Source organism: Stylophora pistillata, chromosome 6 (genome assembly GCF_964205215.1).
Source record: "Stylophora pistillata chromosome 6, jaStyPist1.2, whole genome shotgun sequence".
In the NCBI taxonomy this organism is placed as follows: Eukaryota; Metazoa; Cnidaria; class Anthozoa; order Scleractinia; family Pocilloporidae; genus Stylophora; species Stylophora pistillata.
The window spans coordinates 6,538,201-6,566,190 of record NC_142524.1 but is presented as its reverse complement, the minus strand read 5'-3'; the positions used below and the strand labels follow the sequence as shown (position 1 = coordinate 6,566,190).

The window sequence follows — 27,990 nt, the reverse complement described above, 5'->3', positions numbered from 1 at the left end:
GTAATTAAGAGAAGTTAACACATATTTGTTGGGTTTTATTGTTGTATCTAAAGCGTAACTACAGTGTAGTTCTTTGTGTACGGAAATACTTCTTACACAGTGGAATACTACTCGCAAATGGAAATTTTCAATCATGATGTACGTGACCTGCTGAAAAATATGTACAGCTTATAGGGCTTGGGCCTCTTTCGAGAGGCTGCTACTGAAACTGTAAAATACTTTCAAACCGAATTTTGTGATGTTTCTGTCTGACAAATGTATTGAGGGTTAAAGAACTTTATACCAGCTTAAGTTACCGTCCTAAACATAAATCCCGCCTTACAAACTACAGTAATTCAGAATATTCTCTCGTCTTTCAATTTTTCAATGGTCAAAATAGCTTTGTAGCCACTCTCGCAATGGTTAACAGTACTTTATACCGGATAAAATTACGATAGAACATTGTTCAGTTTGTGTTTGACTTAGTTCAGAAATCAGCTTTTATGAGTTATATATATATAAAAAGGTTTTCTGGTTTTTGGTATTTTTACGATTGCGTATCGTTTTTCATGACGATGTTTAACCATCAAATATATGATTTTTCATATATTCTTAGCATTTGATGTTTATCCAATCCGTAACACCAACATACCCAGCTTATCAGCTCAATTAATCAAAATTGAAATTTTAACCCGCCTTTGGACCTCAGAATTCGACTATTTCACGATGAGAAAAACTGTAAATAACCCTCTGAACGACGATTCTGAGAATTAGAAGCAGTTCCGAAGCCTGGATAAACTTTTTAAGTTTTAGATTTTTCCAAATCGACGTCCCACGTGTTTTGTGCTCATTTTTGTAAGTGCTTTTGTAAATCTTTCGATCTTGAAAGTCCAGTGCATTCACCAGGAACACTGTAACAGTTTGTGGGTTCCACTGGTGTGGTTTATACCATTGGCTGCTGTCCATGATAGACTGTCATCTCGTGTCCATGATTGACAGCTCCCTGGTTGTAATCTTCATCTGATGCCCGTAAGGCTTGATGACTACTACTTATTTTTATTGAATTCTTTTGTTTTTTCCTGAAGAGAGAAACAAAGGAGTATGGAAGCATGAGGTGGATTCAATATGAGCTATCATCAGAATTAGGCGTAAGATATCTAGAGTGCAGAGTGTTAACTTAAGAGAAAGCTGCTTACGAGAAAATCATAACCACGAATTTGACTACAAGAAGTCAAACTTACAGTTATGACTTAGTTCTTATTAACCGACTTAGCTCGGTTAATAAGATGTTTATTATATGGCTGTGTTTTATACGCCAATTTTTTATATTCTTTGTACCTTTTTTTTCTAGGCCGGTCTAGATGCCGGTCTAGATGGGAAAATCTAGACCACTTTCAATATTGATTTCAGCCAATCAAATTCGTGAACTCGGTAGTTCCCAGTCCTTGTGAGACACAGCCATATAATAAACAAGAATACTACTTTAAGATAGTTTAAAATATTGAAACAAAGTTCTAAAATTTAGAATTCTCTCTCAATACCGATCACTGGTTCGCCTAGCTTCTCTACAACTTAATCACAAACTTATCGACAATGGAGATGGCCTCCCTTGGTGGTTACCTGGAGATTTTGTATAAATTTACGATGATGTTTTCAGTTTTGTCAAAGTCGTTTTTCTGCATCACATATTATCATTATTATCATAGCAATTACCTACGTTTAGGGGCCTATACACCCAAAACACATGCACTGATGCCTTATTATCGAGAATATGTTGACGAAAACTATTTATGCAATAGACCGCACTTTGTATCGGTTTACCAACGTCATAACCCGCGCGGAATGCTGGGAGAACAAGGGAATATTTTCACCATAGTTATTAAATAACGAAGGCTTTACCAGTGCAATTAATGTTTTTTTTTTAACCAATTAGGGCGCTTGTAGTATCCCAGTTATTTTATAAATGAACTTACACACACAAGACGATGACAACAATAATAACAATGACCGCCACTCCGACACAGACTCCGATAACGATCCACTTCCAGTCGTCACTTGTCTTCTCCGTGGTGGTGATGGTAACTGGCAGAGTCGTTGTGGTTGGAGGTACAGTGGTCACATTGGAAGTGGTAGTGGGTGGACTCGGGGTTGTGGGCATGATTACAAATTTAATTTCAGATATTGGAACTCCAAACACCTGTTCCAGTTCTGATTTAGTGTTGTTTATCACAGTCGCAAGGGCATTCACCGGAATGACGCCAATACTCTTAAGGAATGACGGTAGTACGATGTAGAACGCAATCTTCAAGGAGTTGCCTTCCTCTACCGGGAAGCCTGGTAGCAAGTGAACGTTATCTTTGGTAATGATAGCTATAGATCGCCTGCAAAAAAAAAAAAAATTAGGAGGTTGGTGTAATTATAATTACCCTTCAACACTGTAAAACGGATAGACGGACTTGGGGTTGTACATACATTGGTCACATCCATACGTATCTACATCGGTCACCGGCGGAAAAAGTGCTTGACCTCCTCTTTGGGTATGGACACAATGTGGAACCTAATAACTACTTTGCTACTAAAACATTGATAATTTTGGTGACAAATTATCGCCTATTTTGTCAAACATTTTTAGGGAAAGTACCTTCTCCGTTTGCTTATGATTCCACATGCTGCTTTATCATTCTGGCAGAAAGTATCAGCTGATTTGGCGCATGTTGTTCTGAAATTTTCATCCACGGACGCGTTGTACTGTAAATTATCAAACGTAAAGGAACAATAACGTGAGATCGACACAGCAATGTACACCTGAGGCAGTCTGGGGTGGCGCCTTAACATAATCATAGAGTACTGTGTGCTAAAAATAAAAACGCCGCAAACAAGGGGGAAGATATTCCTACATTGCCATGAAAAATGACTGTAATGTGAAAAGGCAATTCTATACAACCTTTTTGGTGCAGCAAGGAGGGTCTGGAGCATATTTTTAAAAATGACGGAAATTAGCGGGGTAAAATTTCGAGGAAAGTCCTCTGTTTACACCCAAAGGAACGACAAAGACAAAATTGACATTCCATGTGGTAGAAAGCTGTTGTATGATCCTTTCACATTTAGACAGCCCTCTGCAAAGGAGACTGAATACCTCATATGTCTTCTGCCGTTATATGGAGTAGGATGGTAAAATACTTACTTGCTTCCTTGTCATACTTTGTAGCTTTATTTCGAGTGCGTTCTGTTTTTCAGTTTCGGATGCTACCTTTGGCGGTGGAATTGTCGGCTCGGGTGGTTTTTCTCCTGGTTTGAGGGCTGAACCACCAAAGAGAAACATATTGAGCATCGTAATAATATTTCATTTTCGGGGTCGTCAGAGTCTTTGTGGGTGTATTTGCAGTTTCGACTCTTTCATTCTACGCTGTTCGTTATTAAATATTCTTATTAGTATTTTTTTGGGGGCTCGATTAGAATTTATTGTGTTAAACTGCACATTGTTGTCGTAAAAATCGATCCATGCAACTGGAAAATGATGAACCAGTCAAACGATCAAAATTGATAATGATCAACCGGCAAAATCTGCTGGCACGCTCACATAATGGGAATCGATTTACATTGCGTAACATTGATTTTCATCCATTGTTCAAGCGGGAGGTTTCCCTCGAAATCTGATCTATTTCTTACGATAAAAAAGATCTTGAGTTCTCTTCACAAGGGTGAAAAGGCTATTGTTACCACCTACACAATTCTTGTGTAGCGTCTCACCTGTGCACGTGTCGTTTATGTAGTACAGTCCGTTCTGGCACTTGCATGTGTAATTACCCGGGATGTTTTCGCAGACGCGTGATTTTCCAGGACAACTGAATAATGATGAGTTCAAGCATTCATTGATATCTGGAAATAAAAAGATTTAGGGTAATTTTTTTGTTTGTAGCCGAGAAAGCTCCTCCGAATCGAAGTTTTTCGGGAAAAACGCCGAACACGAAAGTCTGCGTTACAGTCAGTAGAATGCTATAAAGTACAAATTGACGTCCAAACGAAACAACGTTTTAAAAACGAATCTTTTAACTATTATGCGATTTTTTCCTCAAGTTTGGCTGCATACTCATGCATACATAAGCGGCTTTAATGTGTATGCATAAACCAGACAACGATTGCTTTAGAAAACGAAATAAAATCTGCATGACGGAAGATGGTAGAGAAAAAATCCCATCATCTGACCATAGAGACCTTACTCCCTAGGGAGTCCTCTTTAGATCACCCTCGGTAATAACAGTGAAAATTGGAATTTAGCAGTTGATATTCCACGAGGTGGTTTTTCTAGTCAACTCTTTCCAAGTCACTTTGAAATTTGGAATGTTGGTTTTTGTGGAGGGAGGAAAACCGGAGGACCCGAGAAAAACCCTCGGAACAAGAACGAGAGCCATAAGATAAACCAACAATAAAGCAACAGCAAGCTCAAGCCGGGAATCCCATCTGAGCCACAGTAGTACATGTACAAGATTAGTGCTCCCACTACTGCGTCATCCCCGCTCCCCAAGAAAGATTTAAAATTAACTAATTCTAAGTCGTGAACTCTGCGCATGGGGATACTCCATACAATGTCTCTTCTTTTTCCCACATTGTCCCTTTGAGACTAGATTACTCGAGTCTGAAATAACTTGAAATGGATTCCGCCTGGGATTGAGGTCTATACAAGTACTTAGTCTCCTGGTCAAGCTCGATATAATTTAGCTTTCTTTGACAAGTTTCAGACTTATTACCAGAGCAGGTGAAGCCATCTGCGTCGAGCTTATATCCCGGATAACACTTGCAATCGTATCCAGGCTCTTTGTTCTCGCATTTCTGAGTGCATTTAACACCTTCGATCTTGCATTCGTCAATATCTACCACAAAATAACAAAGATTAGGTTTTTATTATGGATATCTTGCGAAAAAATTCCTACAAAACAACCTCGCTTCCATGGTTATCTCGGAGGAGCCACGTTGTGGTCGTTGTACATGTTAAAAAAATTAAGATTTTTTTCGTTTGTCCTTTGAAATCATGGTTAATCTTTCACTTCCTTTTCCATGCATTTCCATTTTGGTTGCTTTTCGGCATTTTGGGCATTTTCCATCTGAAAACGCTTATCTTTCATTTTTTCTCAGGCATCATTTTCAAAACAATTCTAGTCGTCAAATGATTCCAATCTAACATATTTGAAAGTGAGTAAGACCTTGCCAAGTGTCCTTTGAATGGGAGTGTTTCTTCAATGACCGTTGGAGATACGAAGACCAATAAGCAATTGTTTTTAAAAAAGTAGCCCCAAATAGAAGTAACCAAAAATAAAAGTTTCCTTTGGTAAATTTGACATGTAAGTGATGCAAGAGATTTTGTTATTTTTTTGTCTTACCTTCACATGTTTTTTTGTCATTAGCTAATTTATATCCCGCATTACAGTCACAGGCTTGTGTATCGTCTTGTCCTTTAAAACAGATTTGGTCGCAGTCGCTGTTATTGCAGGGATTGGATGCTAAAGTAAAAGATACAAAGGACTCAGTTTGTTTCATCTCTAGAAAATGATATTTTCCCGAGCAGCATACAGGATGTTTTCATGCACATCTTTAAGGGAAAACTAACAAGTTTAACAGTTTAACGTTGATGCCGAGAACTTCTCAGGTTTCTCATTGTAATCAACCTTAAAGCAAGCTTTCAATGCAAGTAAAACTGAGTCATTACAGAAAAATCATGCAGATAGGATTTATAAACTGCGTTACAATTCAACTTACGTCTGCAGGCGTTAGGGTTGCTCGGATCAACCTCGAAGAAATCATTGCAGTAGCATTCGTAGCTTCCTTCCGTGTTGTTGCATTTGTGCATGCAATCACTGGTGGGTTCACATTCGTTGATGTCTGAGGAAAGAAATGTTTCATAAGAAATATGTTCAGCAAGAAACCAGACTGAGAAATCGTCGAACATAGATAACAATTCTTCGCCTTGGAATGAATTCTGGAGAAATTCGTAATTAACAACGTAACTTAATACGTTTGTTTATTCATGCAGATTATCTTGAATAAGCGACGTTAGCATGGTTTATTCAGTCAGCTCTTTGAACTTCTTAGAACAAAGTATGCACCATATTTTTGTTCCCAGGAATTGTACGATTTTAGCTTGTACAAATTTGTTCGCTGGTCATGACTACTTTTGACTCATGTTTTACCTCTGGGTCTCACAGTCTCCGTTCAACTTACCATCACAGGCGAATCCGTTGCTGTTCAACTTGAAGCCAGAGTTGCATTTACAACTGTATGAGCCAGGGTTATTGACACACTGCTGTTGGCATTGGTTCGCCGAGTTATTCTTGCATTCATCGATGTCTAAATACGAAAAACATCCGAAAGATCTCTTCTGAATTTTGAACTGATTGGTTCTGAATTGGTTCTCTTTTATAGGAGAATTTGTGGTCTTTAGAAGGGTAATTTTTCCTTAGATATTTTGGAATCGTTTCAGCACAGAATCACATCGAATCTTAGTGAAGTTCATATAAGAACGACTCCATCATGCTACAGTCACTCTATGTTATGGATGGTGTCCAAATCCTTTTGAGTCCAGAAAAAAAATGAGAGAGTAATTAAACATTTGTTAGCTGCGAAAACTCTAAAAAAAAGCCTGAATATTTACTCACCACCACATTTGATGCCATTTCCAGAATACCCTGTTGGACAAGATCCACAGGTAAAACCTGTTAGGTTAGCCGGCGCCGGTTTATCGGTACACGTGACGCCCTTGAAGCAAGGGTGTCCGTTCACTTTACAAGCATCAATATCACTCTCACAGAACCTGCCAGTGAATCCCGGTTTACATGTGCAGCCTTGGATGATGAATTTACTGTCATTGTTTAACTTGTCGCCCTGCGCTGGTTTGACGCACTGGCCATTATTTTCGCAGGAGCACATTTTGATAGTAGGCGTGTGGCTTACGGAGGCGTTAAACTCGTCTGTTGCCGTGAACGAGAATTTGACCTGAAGGATAACGCCACATAAATGTGTTAAGTCCTTTAGCTTCTAAGCAAAATTACAAAGTGCTACAGTTCAAATAGTCGGGATTGAACAATGTTTGACTAAGTAAGTTGTAACCACAACATAACTTGTTATGAGGGCCCATCAGGACAAAGGAAGATACGACGAGGCGCTACTCATAATTAGAATTAGAAATAAGAATAGGTCTACCTTTTCTTTAGAAGTTACATTCCAAGTAAAGTTGAGAAGATTCTGGCCCACTGTAGTAAACGTGGCTCCTTGTGGCTTTTTAATGACGTTGAAGGTAAAAGAGTTGTTATCTTTAGCAGTGACGTTGACCCACAGGACTTCCCCAACTGTGGCTTCGATGACTGATGGAACGTAAGTAAATCTGGGGGGGAAGTTCGCTGTAGAATGATAACATATAAGTTAAAATTGAGACCATAATTTGTCATTCTATTCAACTCATGCCGTTGCAGATATGGATGGGAGTTATCGTAGTAAAAAGGTATCTGTGATATTTACCGGCAAGATAAATCTTAAGGGTATAAAGTAGCAAATCCAGCCAGTTATACTGAACGATGCCATAACTTACCAAGTTTTTCGTTCTCCTTTACCAACTTCACGTTTACATCTTTGCTGTTGGTTCCTATGGAAACATCATTCGTAGAAGCAGCATCAAAGAGACACACTGCGTCATCCCCACAAGCTTTCTCTGCTGCCTGCTGAGTGGCATTGTCCGCCCACTTTATTTCCTCGACAAACATGGGTTTGAAGCTTGCATTGGCGAATGTGTGAACGCTTTCATTAGGGCCGTAAGTGAACAAGGATTCATCGGCTGTTATTTGCCCTAAGTAAGAGTAAGTAGGTAGAATATGTCAATGATGAATGACTGATAAATTAATAAAACTATGACTAAATAGGACTAAACAGCGTCAACGGGGAGAAAGCAAACATTTATGGTGATTAGAAGACTTGTTTCCATGGTGCTCTAACTCATTTCTTCCCTGCTTTTTAATTCCGAGAAGAAACGTTTCGAAGCTTTTAAAAGCCCCAGCAGGTGGGAGGTAGACCAGTTGGTTATATACAAAGCGCGATCAAGGGCTTTAACTCGGGACAACGGAGAACAAGTCCAGTGTGTTGCAGGGTGGGACCCATAGAGTACAATCTCAGTGCCCTAATACCTCCCCACGCGTTGTTGTTTCAAACTTCGATTCAAGACTCACAGAACACCCTTTTCAGTTATCTCTTCTTGAAACGAACTTGTCTGATTCTTAAATTTTGCAATACTTACACTTCAAACCGAAATCATAATGAATAGTCGAGGAATTGCTATTTGGATCCAAAACATTCCCATTCGGCAGAGTGAAGTCGTCATCTGGATTGTTATTGTAAGTTCCCAGAAGCCCTTTTGTGTTGTTGAGGAACTCGTTACCCAAGGTCACCACAAATGACATCATGCCCTTGGCATCACAGAATTCAACACCTGATCCACTCTTGAAGGTCACCTCAACGCAGCCAGGATTCTTTTTGGCCGCCCTCAGGTTTCCTCCGATGTCCTTGCTAACAGATGTCAGATTATCGAGGCCAGCATACAGTGCACCATTGATATACATTTGCACTCCACCTGCACGTTGAGAGCAAAACATATACAAATGGTTAAGTCTTAAATCAGCTTACACGTCCACAAGCACCTTTCAGGGATGCAATGCCAGTCCTTAACCGGTTAACCCCTCAGCATTTCGTCAAAATTTTACCGAAAGCTAGCGGTAACCGTTTAGACTCCTGGCTAGAGATAGTCACCTTAAGAACAAGTGGGCCTTCTAAAGACTACCCGTTGTGGAGTAGGGTACAGTTTGGTATAAATAATCTGTCAGTTAGGCAAAATTTTAGGTTATCCCTTTTTCGGATTGAACATTTTTCGTTCCTCGAGCGTAAAAAAAATAATACTGCGATTGCATAAAGCTGTATTGCCTGTCATGCAGGTTCTTGAGAAAGATTGCGTAATACAATTTAATGAGTTAATTGATATGACCTGCAAAACTCTTACCTCCACTTTTGACTCTAACTTCGACTTTGCTGCTTCCATTTTCTTGAGCAGCACCAGCAGAGAACACCGTAGCTATGCTGAGATTTCCGGGAGCCAATACAGTTCTTGCTTGAAGCTTAAACTTGCCGTCTTTACCATCAACCACTGTGTATTCCCCAACACCGTTAAACGTGTAGTTTTTATCGTCTAGTGTTTTAAAGTGTGGATCTCCCCAAAACCAACCTAGAATGAGAGGGTAGCTTTTTAAACATGAGGAAAAAAAACTCTACATTATGAACTTTTCGAAATACAGCTCAACTCTCGTAAATGGACTGAAAAAATGCGTCTGTAGCCATCTCCGATAATGTGACATTTAATGCTTGCCTTGAAAAACCAGGAAACTTAACTCTTCACACTCTAACATCGTTACACTTATTCCCTAAAGCATTTCCTAAGGTTTTTTCAAGGGGAATTTGTTTTAGAATCAAGAGCCTCCCGAGTGCCGGAGTAGTCATCATCATCATCATTATCATCATCATCATCATCATCATCATCATTATCATCATCATCATCAGGGGTAAATTCACTCCCGGCGAAGGAACCTCTCCCTGGAATGATCTCACAGGTATCTGATTTTAGCCAATCTCGACCATGCAGGTCCCAGCTGTACGTCTGGTGAGATCATCCCACCATCGTGTTTTTGGACGACCCTGTTTTCTGGTCCAATCTCTTGGGGTCCACACTCCGTTGCTCTAATGGTCCATCTATTATCTGACAGCCGTGCTATGTGACCTGCCCATCTGTGCTTTGCCATCCTGATAGGATTGACGGAGTAGTCATTGCATGTCTTCTCATAACCTTTATGTTTGATTCAGTAGTGATAATGTAGAGATAAATGAGATGCTGCTCACTCATAGGGGTCAAATGATTAAGAGCTGCTTCCTGCTTTGATATCAGTAGCAGGGACCATTCGTCGCTATGCGTTCCAAGAAGACGCCTGGAGTGCAATTCTAATGCAGGTCATTGTTTTCAAATTTTCATATCAGGTTATGGTGCTTATTTAAAATTTTTTGAAGGATCCTACATTTACACAATACATCTCTTCTCGTCCGTGAATACTTCTTTAGAAAACTAGTAACTTACTTCTCGTCGGAATAAAGAAACTTCTACAATCATCTTTTGGGCGCAGATCGTCGTACAACTGGCAGCTGAAAGAGTCGACGCAGCATGCCTGTTTTGCTTCTGCATCATCAAGTAAATCTTCCGGCTTATTTCTGTAGAGAACTTCTAAACTTCCGGCATCATTGATGTCCGTAAGAAGTGCACCAAAGTCTTCAAAGAAAGTCGAATAGCAACACTTTCGAAAAATAAATCCGTTTGCGGAACTGCTGTCAACAACCTTGTTGAACAGGAGATCGGAAATGCTTTCGAAACAAATGCTGAATGACGCAGGGAAGAAAGTTCGAAAATAGGAGGTAGAAAAAAACGCTTGGTCAAATATACAGGGACAACTTGGGATAAAGTTATCAGCGATCGAAATCTCGGGTTTTAGATTTGTTTCTTGCCAGTCAGACCACTTCCTGCATTTTGTTTCAGGGTCGTCGCCTGTTCTGCGTTCAAGTCTAAAGAAATACTCTCCGTCTTTGTCTGCATTTTCTTTCCCCAGGTCGAGGCTCGTTATCCCTGGAGAAGCCGACCTACAAGAGAAACAATCAGAATTGAAGTTGTGAAGAGCGTACTGCGATTGCGGGCACAGATTGATCAAATACGAGCCTAACCCAAAGGGATACCGCCGATATTTGGCAATTGAAGTTACAACAAAAGTAAGAAAGTAGAAATCTAATTACAAAAACACACCTAGCTGTTCAATTCAAGCTGCAGTAGGCCATGGCGTACGCTCATCATGATAAGACTAGCCGTATTCACGAGAATGTGCGTTTGAAATGAAATTTTTCTTTAGAAATAATTTAGAATGGTTTGTAGATTTGCATCTCATCGTTGTTGAAATGGTTGTTGAGAGAGTGGCGTAAGTTTCCTGGTACAAGCTCAGGGGGAAAAAACAATCCAAGTTTTGTTTTGTGTTGTTTTGTTTTTTTTTGTTGACAAGACTGGATTTCATAAAAAAGCTCCATCTGTGATGGTATTTTGGTCAATCGCAGTCAAACCTCTTATGTTTAGGGACCATATTTGGTGAAGAAACTTACCCTTCGAGGCTAAAGAATCGCTCCGTATCTTCCAGATTTCCATCACCAGCGTTTATGCCTGCTACAGGATAGCTGGAAAACTCGGTCGGAAATAATTCACTGAGGAGAAAATGATTTCCTTAGTAAAATGTTAAACAGTATTTGCGAACTACACGTGTCACTAAAATGCAACGAAAAACGTGCAAACCCTCATGATACGAAGTTTAGACGCTCGACATACACCGCGGCAGGGTGTTGGTCTGCGCATCGAAACTTTGGAACCACAGCTCTTTCCAAAGTCACTGTGTTGTGTTCTTAAGCTAGATACTGCCTCAATTTGCACCCATCCTTTACTAGTTACAAAGAATCACCTTCCCTCTGCATGACTTTTAGAAATGTTTCCTTGTTTTATACTTACTAAGATTTCGGCGATGCCCACTGAAGGGTGTTGCAAGGGTAATGGTACTTTAGAAATGTGTAGGTTCCATCAGTGATGAGCACCGCTTGAAATGTATTAGTCTGAAATCCATAAGAAACGCATTACTTGTTAGCCTTTTGTTACTGGTTTTGTGTCAAAATATGATTCTTTAAAGGATTAAAGTACTTTTTCCGAAGTGATGTCGGCAGTAGACCTTCACTTAAGTTTAACAATTTGTTTCAGCAATATAACAACTGTACTAACGTTCTATATTAATTTCCGTTTAAAATGACAATTCCAATATTAGTAACTTAAATTCTCTATCGACGGTATCGCAACATGTCATGTGATGCGAAGTCAATGGGGATACGACCGAAAAGCGTTCGCATTGACAACCTGTTGGAAAGAGGGAATAGAGGATAGCTGAAAGAATTATTCCAGTTTAAAGAACCGTATAGGTATCCCTAAAAGACTTACAACCCCTTCTTCGGCATCTCCCTCTAATTCCTCTTCCGGACGAAGGCGCAACCATGTCACCACGAGTACCCACGAAGCTGTGAAGGAATCGAACTTCGGGTCGTCCGAGTTTTCTCTGACGTCCTTACTAGCTTTGTATAGAATATGAGATGCATTCATTACACCTTTATCTTCCATGTAAACTTTGTAGAATACAGCGGAACGGTTTTCGTGATCTATGTTTCCCGAAAGGCAGTCTTGCTCACTCGAACAAAATGAGTCGAAGAGGTCAATTTTTGACCAGAAGGGGAACAACATTGGGACTCTGAACGGGAATTCTTCGGTGTCAAAGGTTGGAACTGGGAAGTGCCTCGCGTAGCCTACATCAAAGCGAATCATTCCATTGGCACAAATCTAAAAAAAAAAAAAAAATGTAAAAATATAATTAGTTTTGGATTCATATAAAGAAAGGTGGAAATTATTTTTTGGCTATTAGTGTTAAAAACCCCCAAAAGGCTGATGAAAATGGTTCTATAAGGTTTGTAAAACTGCTGGATGTTTTAAAAAAGCAAGTAAAAAGTTACTATTTTCAAAAGGCTTCTATTTCTGTCTTCTCCTCTGATAAGTGATGCCCCGGTCCACAGGAAGGAAAGATTACCTTGTTCCCTGAGTAAAAGTTCCATCATATCCTTTGGTGCACCTTGCAAAATTTAACTTAGGATTTATGGTTTGTGATTTCCTGTCCGTTTTTCTTGTCTGCTTTCTAATTTGTGATTTCTGATCTAGCTGAAAGCGATTTTCAAAATCTCGTTTACGCTAGCTTTTATAGGCGCCAAAAAAAAAAAAAAAATCTCATTCGTAGCGACGAGGCTCTCTGAACTGTTGATTTTAAATTACGACTGCACCTCTTTAGCATAGGCTGGAATAAGTCATGCTACTTACATATAAGACGTAGTGCTTCTCATCAAAGAACCAGATACCATAGTCGTAAATTATTTCCGTACACAGCTCTTCGCGGATCAATCTCACATCCATCTCCGTGTCGTTCTGTTCTTTTCCGTAAGGATACATTTTATTCCAGAAACAGTCAACTGTGTGAAAAATGTTTCAGTTTAGTTAAGGGGATAAAATCCTCGGAGACTGAAGTGGCAAACACTGTAGCCTGAGGATAACTTACATTTCGCTTAAAGGGGCATATCGCTAATTCCTCGGGGACGGTGTCGCCTTCTTACCACGTTTCCCTCAGGCACTTAGCAACTTTCCACGAAGAAGAGTTTTATCGTAACGGTCTAATCTTCAGAGAGGAGATGGGTGCCAAAGAACACAACGCAACATTTCCTCCGATCGAGACTTAGATCCTTCACATGTAGTGCTCGGCGCGTTGGCAATAAGGCCCCTTCATCTCCCGCCAGGAGATCATGAGATGTGGCCTAATGTAATGCGTCATTTAAGCAGTTACATGCTTAGATCATTGAAATATTGTCTTAAAGTCGTAATAACACGTGTTGCTTTCCTTTTTTTGGTTGAGGGCCTTGAGCAAAGCTCGATATCGACAGCGAGAAACACGACGAATGGAAAAGATGATGAGAGGAAAGAACTCTCATATCTTACCTGGTTTACTGCAATTTCTTCCTTCGTAGGCTTTAGGAATTGGACAGACACAGAAGAACTGGTGGTTATCATCCACAAAACACTGCCCGTCGTTTTCACATGGATTGGTATTATAGCAAGGATCAACTATTAGATAATAAAGAATCGCAGTGAGATAGTTTAGTAGATTTATACCGCCCATTCTACATTTTTATTTCATCCATCTTCTCAGCGTTTTAAACATAGTATCATAGAGAAGACAGAGAGTATCATAGAGAGAACGGGAAAAGGCATGAAGGTAAGCATGGTGGAAAGGCTAAATAGTTCCTTAACGTCTGTTTCATTATCATCATTTCCTACAGATTACAGCACATAACATTCCTTATGTACTGAGGGATGTTTATTCTGAAATGGTACTTCACTTTCATTAGAAATAAGAGATATAGGGATCATAAAATAATTTTTTCCGTCCAGGAATAGCATCTTTTAATGGAAGTAAATAATGTAAAGGGTCTATGGCCATTTGTTCTGCTATCATCAAAGTTAACTTCGTTAGATTGGACGTGTCTCCTTTTTTTGATAACTTCTGTCGCGCTAACAGAAGTTTCTGAAAGGGGGTGTGTCCAGAGTATGCCGCCTCATCTGGTATTTTAAAAAATACAGTAGGAATACTTGAGCGATTTCGTTCCGGTGTCTTTAAAGTCGTGGGTTAAAAACTAACTATTGCCCATATTTTTGTATTAGAAGTCTATGCAACAAAGTCGGGTGACAAGTGAATGCGTTCTTTATTGATCCACAATGCAATAAATTGAAAAGAATCTGTCATACCGATGGAGCAGTTTTTCCCAATAAATCCGACTGTACAGTTACAGGTATAGTCATTTATAAGATCTGTACAGGTCCCGTTGTTTTGGCAGGGGCTGGAGGCGCATTCATTCACATCTGAAAAAATATTCACAACGCAAAATAAAGTCTATGCATTGGATCTTTGACCTATCCTAAAAAATTTATAGCATTATGACATAACACTATGAACCCATCTAGCTTCTCGTAGGCGTTTACGATATCCCTAAATAGATGTCACTGGTACGCTTTTTAATCTTACTTCTGTCATTTACTTATAGTCTTATGGTGTTTCCATCTGTAACTTTTCATTCGAGACCTAAGCTTAAGGATCAGAGTTCTGTTTGTCGTAGTACAGTTGCCGAAGATTGCACATACCGTTGCACATACCGTTGCACATACAGTTGCACATACCAGGAGCCAAAAGTTATTCTTATCGAAAGTATCTACATGTAACTTTGCCAAGTTAGTAAGAATTTTATGGACAAAATTCTCATACTGTTTTCGCAGTCTTTTCCATTGTAACCAGGCACACAGGTACAGTTGTAATCATTTATTTCATCTGTACAGGTTCCTCCATTTTCGCATGGATTAGGGTCACAGTCATCGATATCTGAAAAATATCGTCACAATTTCTTATTGACTATGAGGACTATGAATTGCTAAAATTTTAAGACTATTATTGACTATGAATTGCTAAAATTCGTCATTTGAATCTGAGACATTCTTGCTTTCGTTTACGCCTCATTCTTTGGTTTAAGACGACTTTAAAAAGAGAACCAATCGAGCTTTCTCAGGCACTTGCTTCCGTTTGAAAAATTTTGTTTTTGAAAAAGAGAATCGTCTCACTCATCTTCAGAGAAGGCTCTAATACATTTACTTGGTTGCCAGTCTTAAATTTTTGGATGCGAATGTATTATTAGGAAGGCTTTCAAATATACGTTAAAAAATTTTCTTGTTACACAGGATTATTTATAAAAAAAATATAAGAAATTCCCCTAGTGTCAAACCGCCGACTTCTAATGTGCGTCTAGCATCACGCGCAAAATGTGTTTCTCGAATCTTCTATGATGTACAACTGAGCATATTTTAATTCTTCAAACGGCGTAATCAGTCAACTTCTTTCGATATTTGCATAGCCTTTGAAAAAATCACCAATAAGCTACAGCTAAGTGGATTTTTAGGAAATTACATCTGTCATACTTTCTGAACAGTTCTTGCCCCCGTAGCCAGCCATACAGGTACAAGTGTAATCATTTATTCCGGCGACACAAGTAGCACCGTTTTCGCAAGGACAGACCTTATTCGGGTTCTTGTTACTTCTGAACTTCCCGTGAAATAAATTGACTTAATGCAGGTGTATCTGAGTGCGTTTGTTTTCATTGCCTACAACTTTACAGTATACCCGGCGATGTCCCTGGCTATTACGTTTTTATTCGTGGCTAGATCTGCCGATCTTCCAACCAATGAGAGCCATTACTACGGCCTAACAAGGAACACTTCGCAATTTTTGTCGATCAGCCTCCAAAAAGCCTTATTTATTACCGATTTATGATAACCTACTCAATAATCTTTAAGGATTAACTAAATTTCAGATTAATTCACTTACTTGAATAAGTGCAAATGATGTTGAATTCTGCAATGTCCGGTTCTGCTTTAATATCCAAGACAACGTTGTGGTAAAATATAAATTTATCATCGTTTGAGATAGTAAGTGCCGTTAGGCATCTCCCAAGAGTAATGTTAAAGTCATAAGTAACTGAACCATCAGAGGCTGAACAGTTTCTGTTTTTGAGAGTAAGGTTATTCGCTGCAAAAGCAGCATCAACATCAGTATCAATAAATAATGATTTTTGAACTGCTACCAAGATGTTGGACGCCTGGCAAGTGACAGTAACATTCTCTAAGATAAAAGGAAGTAACAAAACCATTAGAATGAACGTCATCATCTTTGGTAATTGGCGAGGGACGGAGAATCATTTGATATTAAAGGGTCATGATTTCTGCCTTTTTTTCCCTTCGGCCCAATGATTTTGGATCCATTAGCAATTTTGTTTCGATATTTATGATTAATTTTTAACTATATCTTGTTATTAACGATTTTCAAGTACTAGACTGGAAACTTAATGACTCCCGGTCTGACAGGGCCGCCATACTTCAGTTGATGTTTCAGTGATTCCCTTTTAACTCCCCTCCCCTCCCCTCTTTCCTCAGCGCCACTTTGCTGTAGTTGGGTTCATACAGTCATTTTCAATTGGACATTTCCAAATTCTTTTTGGTCTCTTTTTCAAAACGACTCTTGGTGCCCAACCATTCTTCTGAAAAGGAGTTTAATTTCCATGTGAGTTAAAACTTATCATAATTTTAAAGGATGAGCACCATGATTCGCCTCAAAAAAAGGTTAAAGGTAATTTCGAAAGGGCATATTGAGTGTCAAGATTAATGTTGGATTTCGTTGACTTTGTTATATTACACTCTGTGATCAGTGTTGAGAACGCGCACCACATGCATTTTTTCGGTCAATCAGAAGCAAAATTACAATCACTCGTTTGATCACTGGCGCTTCAGGCTGTTTCCGTTTCTATTTTATCGCCCCCCCGTTATGTAAAATACATTATGATCGAGATCATCATGTTTTGCAACATACCTGGAAAAGCGTATATCTCTACTCTTAGGCATATGTCGTTGGAAACTGGCTTAAACCGCAGATGTGTCGCAGTTACGGATGTGTTCAGAGTATGAAATGTAGTGACGTCACCACCAGCTGAGGAGGCGTAAAAGATCTGGAGAGATATCCAAAGTTTTAATATTTCAAAATTCATTAAAAAGAAACAGGATTAAGGGAAAGTCAAGCTAATGCTTATCTTCTAAGTCTTTTGCTTAAATGGAAACCCTTTCAGTACCGAATACTCATTAGTAACAATCTATTCTAAATATACGCCCAATAGAAGGACGCACGAGAATTCAAGTTTGTAGACTTCTAAGACAAAGGTAAATAATACCAACAATATCTTCGAGGCTTTCAAAAATTGCAATGAAAAAGATCAGGGACGTTAAGCAGTTCAGGACGGCAACACCAATTATTTAATTGTTTATTCGATTATTCACCTGCCCTAAGTCAACATCGGTAAAGTTTGTTCCGTTTGTTGAAGACTGGAGGGTAAAGTTTGTAGACTCTGAAGCGCCAGGTTTTCCTTGAACCTCGACGCCGCATATTACGTGACTTTGTGCCAGGTATATCGTAAGATATGGATTAGGATCACTGCCATTCGGACACCAGGCACCCGTTCCAGCCAGGCGACCATCTGAGGCTGGAAAACTAGCGAGGCTGGAGCTTGCAGACATGTTACCATTAGGAATCACTTTCAGTTCATCACGAACACCAACGGGAGTGTCAAAACACGCACCTGAACGATTTCAATCAAATAGATGCACTCAATTTTTCGAGAATTTGACCTGGACAAATGTGAAATACGTGCTTACGTTACAAGACAGCAGAAATAACCTATCATACTTTGCGAACAGTTCTTGCCATAGTAGCCAGCCATACAGGTACAGGTATAGTCATTTATTGCATCGGTACAAGCTGCATCGTTGTAGCAGGGATTAGGATAACAATGATCGATATCTGAAAAATAAAAAATAATGGTGCACAGCCAAAATTTGTTTAAAAGGCATTGCAATGAAACATAGGAAATGCAGCTATACCAAGATTGGAATTCAAGAGATTTACTTAACATGTTACTACTGCCCTTTACGCTTTAGTCAGCAAAAACTCTATTGAGAAACCACCTTACTTGTGCAGTTTGTACCACTGAAGCCAGCGGCACAGGCACAGCTATAGGTATCTCCATTCAATGAACAGGTTCCGCCGTTCTGGCAAGGGTTAGGATCACAATAACCTGTAAAAAATGCAACGATGAACAACTGTAAATGATAATGTTGAGTAGCTAATTTTTTTAAAATTCGTTGAGCTGGCCACAATTCTAGACTTTCGTGGATCAGTAATGAGCGTAAGAAATTACGGAATATATAGAGAATGATGCCTTTTATTTGTATGACATCATTTGACATTTTTGTTAGATAACGCCGAATAGGATGCTGATAACATTGAAAGTCGAAAATCTGCATTGTTAAGGCTGTGAATTAAAAGGAAGGGAGGGGAAAATCATCCATTTTCCGTTTATGGATCAACCCAACACATATTATTCGGACTCTACTTTTGTTGTAGCCTATCATTTCTACGTTAACAGATAGCAGAAACAATCTATCATACTTTGGGAACAGTTCTTGCCATAGTAGCCAGCCACACAGGTACAGTTATAGTCATGTACTGCACCAGTACAAGTTGAACTATTTTGGCAAGGATTAGGATAACAATGATCGATATCTGAAAAATAAAAAATAATGTTGCACAACTGAGATTTGTTTAAAAGGCATTGCAAAGAAATGTAGGAAATGCAGCTATACATGGATAGGAATTCAGGAGATTTATATAAGATGTTATTACTGCCTTTTACGCTTTAGTCAGCTACAACTCTATTCAGAAAACGCCTTACTTGTGCAATTTTTACCACTGAAGCCAGCTGCACATGCACAGCTATAAGTATCTCCATCCAGTGAACAGGTTCCGCCGTTCTGGCAAGGGTTAGGATCACAATAACCTGTAAATAATGCAACGATTAACAACTTTAAGTGATAATGCTGAATAGCTATTTTTTCTAGATTCTTTGAGCTGGGCCATAATTCTAGTCTTCCGTGGATCAGTAATGAGCGGAAGAAATTACGAAATATAAAGAGAATGATGTCTTTTATCTAACATTTTTGTTAGATAACGCCGAATAGGATGCTGATAACATTGAAAGTCGAAAAATCTGCGTTGTTAAGGCTGTGAATGAAAAGGGAGGAGCATAAAAATCATGCATTTTCCGTTTATGGATCAACCCAACACATGCTTTTCGGACCGACTCTAGTTTTGTTTTAGCGTATTGCTTCTACTTTAAGAGATAGCAGAAACAATCTATCATACTTTGGGAACAGTTCTTGCCATAGTAGCCAGCCACACAGGTACAGTTATAGTCATTTCCTGCATCAGTACAAGTTGAACCGTTTTGGCAAGGATTAGGATAACAATGATCGATATCTAAAAAATAGAAAAAAATGGTCCACAGCTGAGATTTGTCTAAAAGGCATTGCAAAGAAATGTAGGAAATGCAGCTATACCAGGATCGGAATTCACGAGATTTATGGAAGATGTTATTACTCCCTTTACGCTTTAATCAGCCACAACTCTATTAAGAAACCGCCTTACTTGTGCAGTTTGTGTCACTGAAGCCAGTGGCACATGTGCAGCTATAGGTATCTCCATCCAGTGAACAGGTTCCGCCGTTCTGGCAAGGGTTAGGATCACAATAACCTGTAAATAATGCAACGATTAACAACTTTAAGTGATAATGCTGAATAGCTAATTTTTCTAGATTCTTTGAGCTGGGCCATAATTCTAGTCTTCCGTGGATCAGTAATGAGCGGAAGAAATTACGAAATATAAAGAGAATGATGTCTTTTATCTAACATTTTTGTTAGATAACGCCGAATAGGATGCTGATAATATTGAAAGTCGAAAAATCTGCGTTGTTAAGGCTGTGAATGAAAAGGGAGGAGCATAAAAATCATCCATTTTCCGTTTATGGATCAACCCAACACATGCTTTTCGGACCGACTCTAGTTTTGTTTTAGCGTATTGCTTCTTCTTTAAGAGATAGCAGAAACAATCTATCATACTTTGGGAACAGTTCTTGCCATAGTAGCCAGCCACACAGGTACAGTTATAGTCATTTCCTGCATCAGTACAAGTTGAACCGTTTTGGCAAGGATTAGGATAACAATGATCGATATCTAAAAAATAGAAAAAAATGGTGCACAGCTGAGATTTGTCTAAAAGGCATTGCAAAGAAATGTAGGAAATGCAGCTATACCAGGATCGGAATTCACGAGATTTATTGAAGATGTTATTACTCCCTTTACGCTTTAATCAGCCACAACTCTATTGAGAAACCGCCTTACTTGTGCAGTTTGTGCCACTGAAGCCAGTGGCACATGTGCAGCTATAGGTATCTCCATCCAGTGAACAGGTTCCGCCGTTCTGGCAAGGGTTAGGATCACAATAACCTGTAAATAATGCAACGATTAACAACTTTAAGGGATAATGTTGAGTAGCTACTTTTTGTAAATTCTTTGAGCTGGGCCATAATTCTAGTCTTCCGTGGATCAGTAATGAGCGTAAGAAATTACAGAATACACAGGGAATGATGCCTTTTATTTGTATGACATCATTTGACATTTTTGTTAGATAACGCCGAATAGGATACTGATAACAGTGAAAGTCAAATATCTGCGTTGTTAAGGCTCTGAATTAAATGGGAGGGGCAGGAAAATTATCCATTTTCCGTTTATGGATCAACCCAACACATATTATTCGGACTCTACTTTTGTTGTAGCCTATCATTTGTTTTAGCGTATTGCTTCTACTTTAAGAGATAGCAGAAACAATCTATCATACTTTGGGAACAGTTCTTGCCATAGTAGCCAGCCGCACAGGTACAGTTATAGTCATTTACTGCATCAGTACAAGTTGAACCGTTTTGGCAAGGATTAGGATAACAATCATTGATATCTGAAAAATAGAAAAAAATGGTGCACAGCTGAGATTTGTTTAAAAGGCATTGCAAAGAAATGTAGGAAATGCAGCTATACCAGGATCGGAATTCAAGAGATTTATGTAAGATGTTATTACTGGCTTTTACGCTTTAGTCAACCACAACTCTATCTAAAAATAGAAAAAAATGGTGCACAGCTGAGATTTGTCTAAAAGGCATTGCAAAGAAATGTAGGAAATGCAGCTATACCAGGATCGGAATTCACGAGATTTATGGAAGATGTTATTACTCCCTTTACGCTTTAATCAGCCACAACTCTATTAAGAAACCGCCTTACTTGTGCAGTTTGTGCCACTGAAGCCAGTGGCACATGTGCAGCTATAGGTATCTCCATCCAGTGAACAGGTTCCGCCGTTCTGGCAAGGGTTAGGATCACAATAACCTGTAAATAATGCAACGATTAACAACTTTAAGTGATAATGCTAAATAGCTAATTTTTCTAGATTCTTTGAGCTGGGCCATAATTGTAGTCTTCCGTGGATCAGTAATGAGCGGAAGAAATTACGAAATATAAAGAGAATGATATCTTTTATCTAACATTTTTGTTAGATAACGCCGAATAGGATGCCGATAATATTGAAAGTCGAAAAATCTGCGTTGTTAAGGCTGTGAATGAAAAGGGAGGAGCATAAAAATCATCCATTTTCCGTTTATGGATCAACCCAACACATGCTTTTCGGACCGACTCTAGTTTTGTTTTAGCGTATTGCTTCTACTTTAAGAGATAGCAGAAACAATCTATCATACTTTGGGAACAGTTCTTGCCATAGTAGCCAGCCACACAGGTACAGTTATAGTCATTTCCTGCATCAGTACAAGTTGAACCGTTTTGGCAAGGATTAGGATAACAATGATCGATATCTAAAAAATAGAAAAAAATGGTGCACAGCTGAGATTTGTCTAAAAGGCATTGCAAAGAAATGTAGGAAATGCAGCTATACCAGGATCGGAATTCACGAGATTTATGGAAGATGTTATTACTCCCTTTGCGCTTTAATCAGCCACAACTCTATTGAGAAACCGCCTTACTTGTGCAGTTTGTGCCACTGAAGCCAGTGGCACATGTGCAGCTATAGGTATCTCCATCCAGTGAACAGGTTCCGCCGTTCTGGCAAGGGTTAGGATCACAATAACCTGTAAATAATGCAACGATTAACAACTTTAAGGGATAATGTTGAGTAGCTACTTTTTGTAAATTCTTTGAGCTGGGCCATAATTCTAGTCTTCCGTGGATCAGTAATGAGCGTAAGAAATTACAGAATACACAGGGAATGATGCCTTTTATTTGTATGACATCATTTGACATTTTTGTTAGATAACGCCGAATAGGATACTGATAACAGTGAAAGTCAAATATCTGCGTTGTTAAGGCTCTGAATTAAATGGGAGGGGCAGGAAAATTATCCATTTTCCGTTTATGGATCAACCCAACACATATTATTCGGACTCTACTTTTGTTGTAGCCTATCATTTGTTTTAGCGTATTGCTTCTACTTTAAGAGATAGCAGAAACAATCTATCATACTTTGGGAACAGTTCTTGCCATAGTAGCCAGCCGCACAGGTACAGTTATAGTCATTTACTGCATCAGTACAAGTTGAACCGTTTTGGCAAGGATTAGGATAACAATGATCGATATCTAAAAAATAGAAAAAAATGGTGCACAGCTGAGATTTGTCTAAAAGGCATTGCAAAGAAATGTAGGAAATGCAGCTATACCAGGATCGGAATTCACGAGATTTATGGAAGATGTTATTACTCCCTTTGCGCTTTAATCAGCCACAACTCTATTGAGAAACCGCCTTACTTGTGCAGTTTGTGCCACTGAAGCCAGTGGCACATGTGCAGCTATAGGTATCTCCATCCAGTGAACAGGTTCCGCCGTTCTGGCAAGGGTTAGGATCACAATAACCTGTAAATAATGCAACGATTAACAACTTTAAGGGATAATGTTGAGTAGCTACTTTTTGTAAATTCTTTGAGCTGGGCCATAATTCTAGTCTTCCGTGGATCAGTAATGAGCGTAAGAAATTACAGAATACACAGGGAATGATGCCTTTTATTTGTATGACATCATTTGACATTTTTGTTAGATAACGCCGAATAGGATACTGATAACAGTGAAAGTCAAATATCTGCGTTGTTAAGGCTCTGAATTAAATGGGAGGGGCAGGAAAATTATCCATTTTCCGTTTATGGATCAACCCAACACATATTATTCGGACTCTACTTTTGTTGTAGCCTATCATTTGTTTTAGCGTATTGCTTCTACTTTAAGAGATAGCAGAAACAATCTATCATACTTTGGGAACAGTTCTTGCCATAGTAGCCAGCCGCACAGGTACAGTTATAGTCATTTACTGCATCAGTACAAGTTGAACCGTTTTGGCAAGGATTAGGATAACAATGATCGATATCTAAAAAATAGAAAAAAATGGTGCACAGCTGAGATTTGTCTAAAAGGCATTGCAAAGAAATGTAGGAAATGCAGCTATACCAGGATCGGAATTCACGAGATTTATGGAAGATGTTATTACTCCCTTTACGCTTTAATCAGCTACAACTCTATTGAGAAACCGCCTTACTTGTGCAGTTTGTGCCACTGAAGCCAGTGGCACATGTGCAGCTATAGGTATCTCCATCCAGTGAACAGGTTCCGCCGTTCTGGCAAGGGTTAGGATCACAATAACCTGTAAATAATGCAACGATTAACAACTTTAAGTGATAATGCTGAATAGCTAATTTTTCTAGATTCTTTGAGCTGGGCCATAATTCTAGTCTTCCGTGGATCAGTAATGAGCGGAAGAAATTACGAAATATAAAGAGAATGATGTCTTTTATCGAACATTTTTGTTAGATAACGCCGAATAGGATGCTGATAATATTGAAAGTCGAAAAATCTGCGTTGTTAAGGCTGTGAATGAAAAGGGAGGAGCATAAAAATCATGCATTTTCCGTTTATGGATCAACCCAACACATGCTTTTCGGACCGACTCTAGTTTTGTTTTAGCGTATTGCTTCTACTTTAAGAAATAGCAGAAACAATCTATCATACTTTGGGAACAGTTCTTGCCATAGTAGCCAGCCACACAGGTACAGTTATAGTCATTTCCTGCATCAGTACAAGTTGAACCGTTTTGGCAAGGATTAGGATAACAATGATCGATATCTAAAAAATAGAAAAAAATGGTGCACAGCTGAGATTTGTCTAAAAGGCATTGCAAAGAAATGTAGGAAATGCAGCTATACCAGGATCGGAATTCACGAGATTTATGGAAGATGTTATTACTCCCTTTACGCTTTAATCAGCTACAACTCTATTGAGAAACCGCCTTACTTGTGCAGTTTGTGCCACTGAAGCCAGTGGCACATGTGCAGCTATAGGTATCTCCATCCAGTGAACAGGTTCCGCCGTTCTGGCAAGGGTTAGGATCACAATAACCTGTAAATAATGCAACGATTAACAACTTTAAGTGATAATGCTGAATAGCTAATTTTTCTAGATTCTTTGAGCTGGGCCATAATTCTAGTCTTCCGTGGATCAGTAATGAGCGGAAGAAATTACGAAATATAAAGAGAATGATGTCTTTTATCGAACATTTTTGTTAGATAACGCCGAATAGGATGCTGATAATATTGAAAGTCGAAAAATCTGCGTTGTTAAGGCTGTGAATGAAAAGGGAGGAGCATAAAAATCATCCATTTTCCATTTATGGATCAACCCAACACATGCTTTTCGGACCGACTCTAGTTTTGTTTTAGCGTATTGCTTCTACTTTAAGAGATAGCAGAAACAATCTATCATACTTTGGGAACAGTTCTTGCCATAGTAGCCAGCCACACAGGTACAGTTATAGTCATTTCCTGCATCAGTACAAGTTGAACCGTTTTGGCAAGGATTAGGATAACAATGATCGATATCTAAAAAATAGAAAAAAATGGTCCACAGCTGAGATTTGTCTAAAAGGCATTGCAAAGAAATGTAGGAAATGCAGCTATACCAGGATCGGAATTCACGAGATTTATGGAAGATGTTATTACTCCCTTTGCGCTTTAATCAGCCACAACTCTATTGAGAAACCGCCTTACTTGTGCAGTTTGTGCCACTGAAGCCAGTGGCACAGGCACAGCTATAGGAATAGTTATCTCCATCCAGTGAACAGGTTCCGCCGTTCTGGCAAGGGTTAGGATCACAATTACCTGTAAATAATGCAACGATAAACAACTGTAAGTGATAATGTTGAGTAGCTATTTTTTTTTTAAATTTGTTGAGCTGGGCCATTATTTTATGTCTCCTGTGGATCAGCAATGAGCGTAAGAAATTACGGAATAGACAGGGAATGATGCCTTTTAGTTTTATGACATTATCTAACATCCTTGTTAGATAACGCCGAATAGTATGCTAATAACAGTGAAAGTCGAAATTATGCGTTAAGGCTGTAAATTAAAAGGGCGGGGCATGGAATTCATCCATTTTTCGTTTGTGGATCCACTTAACAGACCTTATTTGGATTCTTGTTACTTCTAAACTTCCCGTGACATAAATTGACTGAATGGAGGTGTATCTGAGTGTTTCATTTTCTACAGTTTTAGAGTATACTGATGTCCCTGTCTATAATTTTTTTTTTCGTGGCTAGATCTGCCGATCTTCCAACTAATGAAACCCTTCACTACCTTTACACGACCAAACAAGGCACACTTTGCATTTTTCGCCGATCGGTCTCAAAAAATTCGCATGTGTTACCGATTTATGATAACCTACTTGTTAATCTATATGGACCAACTAAATAGCAGTTTAATTTTACTTACTTGAATAAGTGCAAATGATGTTGAATTCTGCTCTGTCCGGTTCTGCTTTAGTATCGAAGACAACGTTGTGGTAAAATTCTAATTTATCATCGTTTGAGATATTATGTGCCGTCAGGCATGTCCCAAGAGTGATGTTAAAGTCATAAGTAACTGAACCATCAGAGGCTGAACAGTTTCTGTTTTTGAGAGTAAGATTATTCGCGGCAAAAGCAGCATCAGTATCAATAAATAAGGATTTTTGAATAGCTACCAAGATGTTGGACGCCTGGCAAGTGACAGTAACATTCTCTAAGATAAAAGGAAGTAACAAAACCATTAGAATGAACGTCATCATCTTTGGTAATTGGCGAGGGACGGAGAATCATTTGATATTAAAGGGTCATGATTTCTGCCTTTTTTTCCCTTCGGCCCAATGATTTTTGATCCATTAGCAATTTTGTTTCGATATTTATGATTAATTTTTAACTATATCTTGTTATTAACGATTCTCAAGTACTAGACTGGAAACTTAATGACTCCCGGTCTGACAGGGCCGCCATACTTCAGTTGATGTTTCAGTGATTCCCTTTTAACTCCCCTCCCATCTTTCCTCACTTTGCTTTAGTTGGGTTCATAAAGTCATTTTCAATTGGCCATTTCCAAATTCCTTTTGGTCTGCTTTTCAAAACGACTCTTGGTGCCCAACCATTCTTCTGAAAATGAGTTTACTTTACATGTTAGTTAAAACTTATCATAATTTTAAAGGATGAGTACCATGATTCGCCTCAAAAAAAGGTTAAAGGTAATTTCGAAAGGGCATATTGAGTGTCAAGATTAATGTTGGATTTCGTTGACTTTGTTATATTACACTCTGTGATCAGTGTTGAGAACGCGCACCACATGCATTTTTTCGGTCAATCAGAAGCAAAATTACAATCACTCGTTTGATCACTCGCGCTTCAGGCTGTTTTCGTTTCTATTTTATCGCCCACTCGTTATGTAAAATACATTATGATCGAGATCATCATGTTTTGCAACATACCTGGAAAAGCGTATATCTCTACTCTTAGGCATATGTCGTTGGAAACTGGCTTAAACCGCAGATGTGTCGCAGTTACGGATGTGTTCAGAGTATGAAATGTAGTGACGTCACCACCAGCTGAGGAGGCGTAAAAGATCTGGAGAGATATCCAAAATGTTAATATTTCAAAATTCATAAAAAAGAAACAGGATTAAGGGAAAGTCAAACTAATGCTTCTCTTTAACGTCTTTTACTTAAATGGAAACCCTTTCAGTACCGAATACTCATTAGTAACAATCTATTCTAAATATACGCCCAATAGCAGGACACACGAGAATTCAAGTTTGTAGGCTGCTAAGACAATGGTGACAAAGGTAAATAATATCAACAGTAGCTTCGAGGCTTTCAAAAATAGCAATGAAAAAGATCAGGGACGTTAAGCAGTTCAGGACGGCAACACCAATTATTTAATTGTTTATTCGATTATTTACCTGCCCTAAGTCAACATCGGTAAAGTTTGTTCCGTTTGTTGAAGACTGGAGCGTAAAGTTTGTAGACTCTGAAGTGCCAGGTTTTCCTTGAACCTCAACGCCGCATATTACGTGACTTTGTGCCAGGTATATCGTAAGATATGGATTAGGATCACTGCCATTCGGACACCAGGCACCAGATCCAGCCAGGCGACCATCTGAGGCTGGAAAACTAGCGAGGCTGGAGCTTGCAGACATGTTACCATTAGGAATCACTTTCAGTTCATCGCGAACACCAACGGGAGTGTCAAAACACGCACCTGAACGATTTCAATCAAATAGATGCACTCAATTTTTCGAGAATTTGACCTGGACAAAAGTGAAATACGTGCTTACGTTACAAGACAGCAGAAATAACCTATCATACTTTGCGAACAGTTCTTGCCATAGTAGCCAGCCATACAGGTACAAGTATAGTCATTTACTGCATCAGTACAGGCTGCACCATTTTGG

General features: G+C 38.9%; 2 protein-coding genes across 2 annotated transcripts; both read right to left on the bottom strand.

The window, feature by feature from the left end:
• Positions 1-20: 20 nt before the first annotated feature.
• Positions 21-27,990, bottom strand: LOC111340944 (uncharacterized). Its single transcript, XM_088724897.1, has 46 exons — positions 27,905-27,990; positions 27,499-27,797; positions 27,029-27,164; positions 26,008-26,295; positions 25,288-25,398; positions 25,006-25,119; positions 24,536-24,640; positions 24,254-24,367; positions 23,784-23,888; positions 23,471-23,615; positions 23,234-23,349; positions 23,006-23,110; positions 22,724-22,837; positions 20,546-20,650; positions 20,264-20,377; positions 19,794-19,898; positions 19,512-19,625; positions 19,042-19,146; positions 18,759-18,872; positions 18,280-18,384; positions 17,997-18,110; positions 17,591-17,889; positions 17,130-17,265; positions 16,092-16,385; positions 14,982-15,095; positions 14,468-14,581; positions 13,661-13,786; positions 12,992-13,140; positions 12,071-12,463; positions 11,594-11,694; positions 11,197-11,295; positions 10,136-10,689; positions 9,014-9,235; positions 8,258-8,590; positions 7,559-7,813; positions 7,174-7,370; positions 6,630-6,966; positions 6,196-6,321; positions 5,734-5,856; positions 5,358-5,477; positions 4,728-4,850; positions 3,730-3,858; positions 3,164-3,279; positions 2,621-2,727; positions 1,953-2,360; positions 21-1,058 (listed from the first exon to the last, which is right to left on the bottom strand). Exons 1-46 carry the CDS (start codon positions 27,936-27,938, stop codon positions 923-925), a joined length of 7,773 nt encoding a protein of 2,590 aa, XP_088581023.1. The 5' UTR covers positions 27,939-27,990; the 3' UTR covers positions 21-922.
• LOC148727963 (uncharacterized) lies at positions 19,056-23,451 on the bottom strand. Its single transcript, XM_088724464.1, has 8 exons — positions 23,006-23,451; positions 22,228-22,837; positions 21,946-22,059; positions 21,476-21,580; positions 20,546-21,155; positions 20,264-20,377; positions 19,512-19,898; positions 19,056-19,146 (listed from the first exon to the last, which is right to left on the bottom strand). The coding sequence occupies exons 2-5, from the start codon at positions 22,502-22,504 to the stop codon at positions 21,007-21,009; spliced, it is 645 nt and encodes a 214-aa protein (XP_088580590.1). The 5' UTR covers positions 22,505-22,837; positions 23,006-23,451; the 3' UTR covers positions 19,056-19,146; positions 19,512-19,898; positions 20,264-20,377; positions 20,546-21,006.